Source organism: Gadus macrocephalus, chromosome 4, assembly GCF_031168955.1.
Source record: "Gadus macrocephalus chromosome 4, ASM3116895v1".
Classification (NCBI taxonomy): domain Eukaryota; kingdom Metazoa; phylum Chordata; class Actinopteri; order Gadiformes; family Gadidae; genus Gadus; species Gadus macrocephalus.
Genome location: NC_082385.1, coordinates 22,388,539 through 22,401,070, shown reverse-complemented (window position 1 = coordinate 22,401,070; position 12,532 = coordinate 22,388,539). Strand labels below are relative to the sequence as shown.

The following is a 12,532-nucleotide window of genomic DNA, read 5'->3' as shown; positions in this document are numbered from 1 at the left end:
TTTTTAATTGGTCATGGGTCCGGATAGGAACGTCACTTGGTCCGGACCCGGACCGCGGTCCGCCGTTTGGAGATGCCTGCTCTAAAGGTACGCTCGGGAGAAGTCCACCGATTGTTCCTAGTCGTGAGTTCTTATTCACTTGGGTTGGGTTCTGGAGGGGGTGTTTCCCCCAATAAACCAAAAGCCTTTGTTTACCAGATGGTAATCTTTACAATTGAAGCTCTCCTGGATGCCATTCAAGGGGGTGGCGGCCGTGCCATGTAACCCTTATGCTTACTCGACGCTAGCCAGGGGGTCGAGGAACAGGCCCATTCATCAAAGGATTGCATGGAAACAGATTACATCACACGAAAGGTGAGGAAGAGGCAGGCAATAAAATGCATCACACGACCCTCGAAGGTTCACACTTTAGATGACCCACAAGGAGAGTAGAAGGCAGGCAATATATGCAGCATCACACAAAATAGTAACAAAACTTAAGTTCATAGATATACAAAAAACGTTACAACATGTAGATTTTCCATCACAATCTCCCCTTTGATTATTTATTATAATCACAAAATCATGCAACCCTTAGGATTAAAATGATCACTTGATCACAACACGCATATGTTCACAATCTACTATGTCCGACCATGGCCTCCAAGTACAGATTTTTATACCACCGTTCGCTTTTACAGAAGGTAGTACAAAATCACTTAACATCACCTGGAACAAATAAAATAAAACTTCTATCACACTATCAATCCCGTCAGATAGTGGTCCAGGGCTGGCGTCCATTCTGAATGATGTCGATTCTGGCCCCATCTCTCCCCAGGCCAGAGACAGTCTTTTGGGCCTGGTTCTGACGTGATTGTGTGTGTAAGGGTGAGTTACTAGCACTTCACCCTGGTTTCAGTGTTGGGGTGACGGCCAAGGGGGTTGGGTCGGAAGTAACCTTTGTTGTTGGTGATGGTGCCCGCTTGCAGTGGCTGGCGTGGGTCCGGGTAGCACTCTTAGCTACCTTGCTGTGATCCACAGGACTTGGAATGATTCCAACCACCTTGGTGAATTCCAGGCACGTCTCCGATAGTAATCCATGTATCGTGGAGTTGCCCTTCCTTGAGCAGTATCTGCAGTTGCATTTGCTTGTTGTCCCGTAGACGTTGTTCTCTACGGGACCATTCTACCTCTCTACTGTCCCGTCACTCCGAGGGTGGTACACACAATGGTTGCGTGTGTCAATTCTGTTGGATTACTTTTTTACTTGTCTTTGATCCTTCGAACTACTTTTCCTAATAACTTTCAAACCTTTCAGATATACTTCTTAGAAACTATGACACACTCTATAGACAGTCCTAGTTACAAATTAGATCTTGTCTCTTGTAATATACGTGAATGCTGTGTCTAGTGCGATACTTTCCGTACACTGCTCTTCTCTCCATCCGCCTGGACACGCCTCCACCTCTCTCTCTGCTTCCTGCCTCTCATCCGCATCACGGGTTGTCCTTTGAAGTGCCTGTCCCCACGTCTCTCCCGTCTCTGAGACCCTCCTTTGTCTCTTTGTTCAGGCCACTTCCTCGTGGCTACACAGGCACCATGGAGGCCACCACTCTGGTGCTGTTGGTCCTGCTGGACTGTCTCCTTGTGTCGTCCAGCAGACCGTTCCGTAGCTCTTCAGGTGGGCCTCTCATGGTCTGTAACTTTATACAGTCTGATGTAGAGGAGTCGTGACGTGGGGTATTTGCACTGGATTGGGCCACTGGTCGGGCCGAAAGCAGGAGGAGGAGGAGCGTTGTCCAGGTCCGGATCTATTTGAACAAAACTAGATGCAGATGGGTTATCCTTCTCCCCACCCCTTTCCTTATCTTGTCTTGCCTTACGTTCTCATCTATCTCTTCTCCTTCCATCTTCCAATCTCTCTCATACGTTCGTCAATTCACCTTCTTGCCATTTTGGCCATAAAACATTAACAAAATATCATAATATAAAAAATCTGCATTTTCAATATTAGGCAACACACTTCTGTTGTCCCCGTTACGTTGTCAGTCGGGGGTCAGTCTGGGTTAGTCGGGGTCAGTCGGGGTCATGTCATGGCTGTGTGATATGGTTGACCATTAGACTGGTTGTGATAGATTGTAATAATCGAGTATCCACTGTCTGCAATAGCCCGTTGTTTAACATAACCATATATAATAACCATATATAATATTACATTTAGCTGATCAGGTCGAGTAAGGCTGGTGAGAACCATACAACATTAATTTGGATGTGGTGCTTGTGTGCGTTGTGACGCTGAGCCTACCATTTCGCGTGTTTGTTGTGATTGTGTTATGGTGCTCAGACCTTCTCCTTGGACCAGGCCTGCTCCTGCGTCCCGTCAATGCGAATGCCCCCTTCCACCTCTGCCTCTTGGATGATTCACAGTTACTTCACGGGAAGGTGTGAACTGCCAGCCGGCCCTTCCATTGCCTTTGTCAATTCTTTTGGGAAAATCATTGAACCAATGATCCATTGCGCCACAGCGAAAGCAGGCCTGCCTCTGTGCTTCTCCCCTTTCCTGTGGTCGTCTTTGCCGTCCGGCGCCTCCACGAACGTTATATCAGCTTGGTCTCTCCCGGGAATGTCGCCTTGAATGCGACCCCACCGTAGGCCCAGTTTGACTTGGCGCACTTCGCCGATGGGTGATGGGCCATTTCCAGAATGGCTGTAGCGAGGGATTCCCCTCCCACTGCAGATGGGTCCGGGAGACATTCTGCTATGTCCTTAATGTCACTGGGTCTCCATGCACGGAAAACGTATCCCGGACTGCCATAAAACCCGTTGCGCTGTTAGCAGGTGCTTCCTCCTTGTTGTGAGGTCTGGATAGAGGTTGAATGATGGAGCGCCGGTCTGGGCGTTTTCGTTATACGGTGGAGGTGAAGGGGGATTCGCACGTGGTCCGCCGGTGCAGTCCAGGTCCGGGTCTACATCTTGGGTGAAATTGAGATTAAAAATCCCTACACTCTCTACGCTCTCTGTCCCTGGCTGATTTCTTATTCTCTATCCTGGCCCTCTCTTTCCCAACAATAAAATGCACACCAACATAAATTAATTTTTTTCTTTTCCTCTCTGACTCCAACAACCGTTTTAAGCTAAAACTCCCCATCAGGAAAGCCCAGTTTATACCAATATTTTAAACTCTCCAGAGCCGCTCACCATGTTTCTCCCGATCTATTATAAATTTTTAGATCCATACACACTATTAGTTACTATTATCTAATATCACCGTAACCTCCTTGTTACTACACATATATACATATATTTATTAATGAATGCCTATTATTATTATTTATATATATATATGACCCCAACCGCGCTTCAACGGGTTTCCCTTTACCGTCCCCGACAGACCCTAGCTGCCCTTTCTGTTACATATATAACCATATATATATTGACGGAACCGGAGCTTAACCACGTGTTCCTATAACCAGACCTGCAAACTCCTCAGAGGAAAAAAGGTGACAGTGTCACGGGGGATTTTTTTTTAATTGTAATATGCAAATGACACTAGTCTGAGCGTGACTTAACAAAACTCAGCATACTTTATCAAAAATCAATGTCAAAACATCCTTGAGGCTTATAAAAAATATTTTATTACAACTGTCACAATTATTATTTTTTGTCTCTTAGCCTGGGGGGTGTACCACGAACCTCGCTGAACATACCCAGGCTTTCTTGGGAAAACCTGGCTCGACAGAGCCGCAACTCGCAATCAGAGTTAAATGGTACCACGACGCTCACTTTAGATTCAATTAGTTGAACCAGGTTTTCCGCTTTAGGTTCAATGCGCGTTCACATAAAAGGGCCGTTTATCGCGACATTTGACTCACCCTTACACTAAATGAATCGAGCGAGAGCGGTGTATCTCACCCAAGGCGTGCAGTGAATTATTATGAACTCCTACGAGGAATTCAAAGTTCAAATCACAGCCAAGGGGAACACGATTGCCCATAATATGGCTAGGGTGCGTGCTGGCAAAAAATAGCCGACCGTGTTATTTCGTAAGTGAAATGATTCTGCATATTGTCTAAAAAAGATCATGTATTATCATGCGTTTTACCCCCGTATGTGGTGCCAGCACGCTCCTACGAACATGGGGCCAAGTCAAAAATATATATAAAAATATTATTCAATGTGGTAAGTTGTAAGCATCCATTTGAATAATTTCAGGTGAATCTAGCCTATGATTTGCAATGGCCTAGGCTCCAACCTTTAATCTCATGTTGATTACCTGTAGCAAATAAAAAGAAAACCCAAATTAATACCGCTCCACCGCCCTTCACCACTTCGGAGGAGCTGGCTCTCGCCAATATCGAAGGTCGGCCGATGATGGTGGAAGGGGGGATATCCTCTGACCCCACTGCCTCGACATCCAAGGCGTTTATAATGAGTATTCATGTATTGGCAAAGGACATAAATAATTGTCTTGCTAATCAAATGTGAAAAGATTGAGGGTAAAATAATTGTGTCATTTTTAGTTGAAGGTAACATTATTTTGGAGGAGCCGCCGACAATCAATCTCCAATCAGAGGTATACAACTATCAAAGCAAAGTATCGCGTATTCTTCTAAATGTTTAATTTCTGCAAAGAATGTCTAGGTTTCCCTGATTCTTGCAGGAGACTCTGTCGCCCTGTGACTCCAGGGCGACTATGGAGGGGATTTTTTTTTAACAATTCTCACAGCTATAATATGAATTTGTAGAATAAAAAATGCCTAGGCCTACATAGCGGTTATGTAAGGGATAATGGACAACACGGCACTTGACTATAGGTTAATGTACATTGAACGTGCGGGGCCACCTTCCAACTTGAAACACAGACACACTGCGCAACAGTAAGTGCACGGCTTCTTTGTGTAGCATTGCCTACATACGGTCCTACAAGGACGATCAAATAACGAATACCCTCTGATGAGAATCTGTATCTCTCATAAAGAATATCGTCAGACAATGCCGAGGGATCGGTTCTGTCCCGAAAAACCCTCTGTCTCCGGAGAGACGCCTGTACGATAAGTGCACCGTCCACGGGAACACCCAAAAATGGTGACGCCATTGTCGGAGGAGGGGCTAGGAAAATGCGCACGCCGATTTAAGTAGCCGATCTCCGGCAAGACTAATGAAAAGCTGCTTGCGACCAGGTTTGGTTGCGAGCATAAGTCCCCATGGTGATACAGCGATGCTTATCACGAGAAGAGATCGACTTTCGTGGTACAGCTAACCCAGGCTTTCAGCTCAACATACCTCGCTAACCCTCTAATCGAGCTTCGTAGTACAGGCCCCTGGACGAGTGTTTTGCAAGCTCTCTTGCGTTGGTTAGCGGCATGCGCGGTAGCCAGGCGACCATCTCATCCAATGGCGAGCTCAGTTGGCGCTGTGTGCTTCAAGATTCCGATAGGCCCTGAGAAATGTTAATTCTAAGAAAGATTCAATAATTTTTCGCAATTCTGGACCCCCCCCCCCCAAAAGAAAACTCTCCGGTTCTACACGAATCACGTGAATTACCAAATAGACCAAGAAAACGGCGATTGTCGCCGAAAAGCGACAAGTTTGCAGCTTTGTATAACACAGTTTCCTTGAACGAGGCCTATCGTTCAGATATAAGTTTACGTTTACCGAAACATCTATATACCGTTCCTGTAACGGATTTCATTTTGAAGCTTTAAACAGGATTGTGATCTCACCTGCTCGAATTCTTTTTCCTTTGGATACCGTACTGAAGAACCCCTACTTCATCCCCCACAGACACCCTATCCTCGACCCCATTAGTCTGGTTACATTCACCTGGAGGCGAGGTAGAGCTTTGGGACTGAGTCCGAATCCTCAGACCTGACTTGGCAGACACCTAGGGATTTTTCACGGGATCTTCAGGTTAGGTATCCCGGACGAGCCCCCAAATTGTCGTGGCAATTTCTCTATCAGAGTTTGCGTCTAAGACAGATGAGATATTTAGATGCAAAAAGCACACAATACTGTAGACAATTGGTGGTCATATATATTTGTAATAAAAGTACGAACAAAGATACATCACAACATGCATCAACAAACAATAAAACAGGCAAACATTACAATAATCGGAGGCCTCAGATGGGAGCTTCTCGTTGCGTGTAACTTCATACTCTAAAGGTATGCTCGGGAGAAGTCCACTGAGTAGCTAAAGTTAGGAGCTTTTATACACTTAGATCGGATCCTTGAGGGCAGTTGGCCCCCAATAAACCAAAAGCCTTTGTTAACCAGATGTTAATCTATTGATTGAAGTTTCTTCAGAGGTTAAGAAGGTGGTTGAGGCTGTTCCTTATCACCCTTTGCTTCTCTATGCTCCCCAGGGGGTCAAGTAAAACAGGCCCAAACCAAACTACATACAAACCAGAAACCAGATTACATCACATGAAACACTAGCTGTGTTTACATGGCACATCTGATCCGCATAGATTTCTATGCGGCATAGATCTGTTCCTAAAATGTGTTCCGAATGTACTGTATACATGGCAGTAACAAAAGTGTCCGTTCTGTCTCTCGCGCACACCTGACACATCTCTGGACCGGCGGTGACATAATGGATGTCTTATCACTATCGGGATTTTAAATTTGATTTTAATGAAAGCACAGCAGGAGAGAGCTTTTCTCTGCCTGCTCCTTCAATTAAGAAGGAGGAGGACAGCGCAGCAACGTCAATTTCTCGTCAGATCTTTATATTTACCTTAAAGGCACCCAGTGCAACTTTCGAGGCTTAAAAATAAACATTCAATTTCTAGTCTTTTTTACACGTAGTAAGTTTCAATAACTCCATACCATTACATACCGACATTTAAGCAGCAAAGATGAGACGTCGTTGTGTGGTGAGAACTGATACAAAATCGATAACAACAACAATGCCGCCATTTTCTTTATTTTTTGTAACCTACAATAAATAAAGCAGGCTTCCTGTCAATGGAAAAATGGCTTCTCCCCACCGGCGATTGTTGTTGTTTACGATTTTCTATCAGTTCTCACCACACAACGACATCTCATCTTTGCTCCTTGAATGTCGATATGTAATGGTATGGAGTTATTGAAACTTACTATGTGTAAAAAAGACTAGAAATTGAATGTTTATTTTTCATTGAATGTTTACATAAAGTTGCACTGGGTGCCTTTAAGCTCCGCCGCAAACAAGAGGTATTTGGATGCGAGTCCGCAGCCAAGACTGGTGGGAGAGAGTGGTCTTACGGGAATTTAGTGACCAGGAATCCTCGAAGGTCCATTTGCGAACTACTGCAGCTGACATCTCTCTAAGTTAAGAAGTATTTTAACGTTCAGCCTGCAAAAGTACTAGCAGTAGCCTACTCATTTACAGTTATCTCGGACGCGCACGGACACTATGATACGCGAACACGTCATTAATAAACACCCATGTCCCGTCGCTTAGCAACCGGACACGCTTACCGGACTTCTTTTACGGAGTGATAACAAAGACGTGAATCAGGCAATAAATCCACTTTCCTTGACAGCGGTGAAGATACATGGCGATTAAAACGGACTACACCACCTCTTCTATTCGGCATAGAATCTATGCCGAACAGATAATTGTATTCCGAATGAGGCGTATACATGATCATTTTCTGTTCCGCATAGAAATCTATGCGGAACAGATGTGTCCATGTAAACGCGGCTACTAAGAATTGCATTTTAGAAGACCCTGCAGAATAGCAAGATTCCAAGAACGGAATGTGAAACCATATTACATCACACGAAACACTAAGATTTACATTTTAGACGACCCTGAACGTAACATGTAGATTTTCCATCACACGTGTCGGGTGCTCTTCTCTCCTCATGCGATCTACTATTCTTCTCATGTAACTCGAGTGTTAGGGGGCTTTGTAATGATTCACTGCTGCTGGACTTTGCCCCCCTTGTATCTGTCACTGGATCCACACAGAAACTCTCTTTCTATTCTCTGTTCTTTGTTCTCTTCACTGTCCTCTGTCCTCTCTATTTCTTTCCTGGAGAAGGTCCTTTGGAAATCTGCTCATCATCATTTTTCCCATCTTCGTCCTCGTGCTCACTTTCACTTGGACTAATGTCACCATTGTTACACTTTTCCCTTGTTTTCCTAATCCCTTCATAGCAGTCCATGTGTATGGGTGGGACCCTCCTTCCCTGTGTGTTATAATTCTTATCTTCTTCATTTAGTGGGACTTCCCCTTTAATGTCTACCTTGCCTGTTATCAGTGGATACAGTCCAGTGTCATACCCTGGTAGCTGAGTCTTCGGGGGTAACGGCTCAGTTTTTCTCATCTTTATTTACTATTTCTCCAGCTGTTCTCTCTTTTTTCCTCCATCTCTCTCCCTCATTTTGGAACAAGGCTACTAACTTCTCCCTCATATTCTTTTCTACTGCCTTGTTAGCTTCATAATTTATTATTACCTCTATGTCCCTACACATCACTGCATCAAAAGTCTCTCCCACGGGCCATATTGTGCCAGATTTTGCGGTCCTCTTCTCCCATTTCTCAGAGAACGTTTTTATCTCATCTTTAAGCAATGGACGGTCCCTACTCAAAATCTCTACTGCTGTTGGTGCTTTATTCATCTTTAGGTGTGAAAACACTATTATTAATGCAATTTATTTTGAGTTTATTCTACACGTTAGTTTAATCATTTTATTTTACTTTATGCCAATTGGAATGCGGCTGGCTATTTTAAGTCCTGCTTTGCTCCTAGGCCCCCACCCTTTCTGGCCACAGGCTGAGAGGACACAGCCCAAGATAAGGTTTACTCACTTGCTTCAGACAAATTATTTATTCTCTAACTAAAAGAATAAACTAAAAGAAAACGGGCCGTACAAGTCTCCGAGGTAACTTAATCCTATCGCAGCTTAAATACAGAAAGAAAACAATTGATGCAACTTTTTATAGCTTATCGAAAATTGCCGAATTTGTTGTACAACATGCTGAGTGGAACTAGTCACTAATGCCGCTTTTCCACCGCACATGTAGCTCGACTCGACACGACACGACTCGACACGACTCGACACGGTAGCAGCGCGGGTCCTTTTCCACCGCAAATAGTACCTCCGGGACGTGGGCGGGGTCGGCTGCGCGAAAGGGCTGTGACGTATTTTTGTACGCGACGCAAACAACACCTACGTAACCCACACATGGACAGAACCCACATAACAACAATGGAGAACATCGATGCGATGGTATTCGTGTTCGTATTATTAGCTGGCATGTTGAAGAAGTGGAATATGTTGGCTGCGGCGCTGCTATGGCTGTTACCAGCATGGTTGCCATGTCGCTCTCGTGACTTCGTCACACTCTCTGGCCAATCAGTGGCCGGCCGTCTGCCGACGTCACCTTTTAGCATCGGCTCAGCCGCTTGGAACCTAGAGCGAGGCGGTACTAGAAAAAGCAGCCACTTCAGGTACCAGATACCATGTTTTCGCGGTGGAAACGCAAAAAAGGCGAGCTGAGTCGAGTCGAGTCGAGTCGTGTCGCGCTGGTACCATGCAGTGGAAAAGCGGCATAACTCGTCTTTAATTACAAATAAAAGGTTGATCCAATAACTGCAGCTCGATTGGTCCACGATTAGTGCATTAAACTCATTCAAACGGCACTTTAAACAACAAGCCTATTCTTTCAAAATAATGGTTGAACACATAACTACTCGACCAGAACAAGAAGAAGAAACTTCTCAAAATACCAACCTAAGCGGTACACCAACCAAGAAACGTATCTATTCAAAAGTGCGAGAAGCCTGTTTTCTCAAAATGCCAAGATCGGAATTAGAAATTCACCATCATTTGTGCAGGAACTGCAGTTCAACCGGTCCAAGATTTGAATTGAAAATTCACTTGCCGGCATCCCAAGGAAACTCTTCTCAAATAAATATGAATTCATCTACAGTAATGAATTCTAACCCAACTCCAGCTGGGATCTCAGAAATCGAACAGGTTCGACTTTATAGTAGGCCCAGGGCTGTAGTTTATTCAAATTTCAACAGTAAAGAAAAGTATGTGTAGATTAAGAACTATCTATCTATGGCATGTGTGTATGTGTGTGTATTAGTATGCATGCTTTTCACAGTAGTGCCCAGAGGGCCTCCTTGTCCTCCACGTCAGGTCCTGCCTTGCAGGGGCGTGTTCTGGGGTTCATGGCTCACCTGTGCTTCACCAGCCAGGACTTCACATACGTGTTGGATTGAACTTTGTGAGTGATGGGCCATTCAGTTGAATAAACATCAAGGACGACACTGTGACCAAGTGCAGACTGCATCTCAGGGGGCGCACTATGATGTTCATTAAGCTGAACCCCCTCTCACACTCAGCAGTGCTAACTGGAATGAGATGGTCGATATTCAGGAGTGGTGCAAGGTTTTCTGGAATGATGCTTGAGTTATCCTTAAAATCAAGAATCAAGAATCAAGTCAGAACCTTTGGGCAAGTTGTTTCAACTTGGATTCGCCGTACGGTTCCTCTAGGGGTACAGGCCAGTTTTCTGGGAAAATAACTTTAAAGAAAATAAATAATAAAATAAAATTATTTTAAATTATAAAATAAAAATATTTATAAATATTTTTTTTTTTATTGGTTTAACCGCCAACCGCCCGAATTTAATTAAAATATATTTTTTTGTTGCGTCATCCGCCCGATCCACGGTTCAGCCGCGGAGTCCACGGCTGTAACCGCCAACCTCGCATCTCCAAATTGAGGCTTTAACATAGCGACCGAGCTATAGCAAAGTTGATACGCCAAAACCGAAGTTTGATATGGATAGTAAAACTCTGACTGACTTTTCGCTCATTTTGACATGGGCAGTACACGGATAGCATGACTACGCATTGGCCAATCTGAATGCTCGTAGTCATTTAATAGTTCGTCAAGTAAAATTGATTTATAAATCACAAAAACAACTCATGTGAATTGATCATCTTCAGTCTTACTTTGTACTTGAGGCCTTTTTCGGGCATCTGTTGGAGTGGGAGCACGTGAAGGTCTCTTCAAAAATCGCCTGATATCCATGGCTAATTAATGACAGGTAGGCAGGCATGGGCCGTTTCTCAATTCCTAGCACGCGTACTACGGACTCGATGACTTGCAAGCACGTACTTGGCAAGTCCGTACTTCAAGCACAGACTTGCGAGCACGCGAGTACGTACCTGCAATTGGAACAGCAGCGGACTCGATGACGTCACCACCTCTGCTCATCCGTTAACTGTGCTACGGCCTCATTTAGGCATATACTACTACTGAACAATATAAACAAATGATATAAAACAAAATCCCAGCCTCTTTCATTTTCAAATAGTATGTAAATATTCTGAATGAATAAAAATTTAAAAGATATGCGTGTCCTGTCATGTGTATAAGCTATACACACACGACTTTATATATATATATTTATCTATTATTATTATTATTATATTATATATTATATAAATATATATATAAGTTAAGAGTAACTTAAGCTACAATGTCAAGGAAGCATGCTCAACGGCCGCCCTTTTAAGGACGCTACGTCATAGAACGCCGACAAGCACTGTTCCAATGTTGAGGACACTCGAAAGCCGCGCCATTTTTGCGTCCTTTGTTTTTGAGAATTCCGAGATTTTTCAAGGATGCATCGCTGCATCCTAGATGAGCCAAAACTACCCACAATCCTCTGCGTTCACTGGGCGGGTTCTTGAAAATGGCAGAGCAGTAGGCCTACACGTTCAAACGAAGTGAAGTTATATTAGTTTTCAGAAATATTTTGTGCCGTATTGCTTTTTATAGATTCATCATGTTAATGCAAATAATCAAGCCTAAAGACCTGTGCCACTTTTCAAACGTTTTTGCAACTTAATGATACGTTGCTATATTTTGCATGGACGTAGCTGGTGTTAAACACCACTGTCACCTATGTCAATTTACTCGCTCACAAGATTAAATTATTTATGTATAGGCTACCTATTTATGTTTGTGTTGAATCGTTTTTTTTAGGGTCAGCCCAGCAAACGGAGGCTTTTGTGCGCCTTAGGGTCGCGCACAAACATTTGTTTACCGGTGGAAGGGATAGTGCCACTATCCAATGTTGTAAAATTAATGCACAACCGATCATTTGCAATGTTTGTAATTTTGAATGAACGTATTTAATTGTATTTTATATGATATACTTATGTGTTCAAAGCACTGGTAGATTGTAGGCATATATGAATGAATGAATCAGATCAGTTAAATAATATATCCAAATAAATACACGTTTATCATCTCTTTCTTTGTCTTTTTGCCCCTGCATAATAGTAATCAACCGTACTGTAAATGTGATGCATGAATTAAGTTCTCAGACAATTTCACTTAGTTTTATAAAAATTGAATGGATTTTCCTTTTAATAAAGACAATTCAATCAACCACAACAAAGCTTTTGTGACTTCCCCAAAGAGGCTCCATGCGAAGGAGACATGACCGCATTCATAACAGACAAAAGTCAAATAAATATCGATCAGCTTGATTGCTTCCATGTTTTATTCATAAGCGCACATGTGTTTACA

General features: G+C 43.4%; 1 protein-coding gene across 1 annotated transcript in view; it reads left to right on the top strand.

Moving 5' to 3' along the window:
• The first annotated feature begins 635 nt into the window (after positions 1–635).
• LOC132456602 (uncharacterized) overlaps positions 636–12,532 on the top strand; it is a 28,687-nt gene continuing 16,790 nt past the window's right edge. The window contains exons 1-3 of the mRNA XM_060051014.1: positions 636–646; positions 1,551–1,660; positions 2,342–2,421. Of these exons, the coding sequence (XP_059906997.1) occupies positions 636–646; positions 1,551–1,660; positions 2,342–2,421 (201 nt within the window). The remainder of the gene's footprint in view (positions 647–1,550; positions 1,661–2,341; positions 2,422–12,532) is intronic.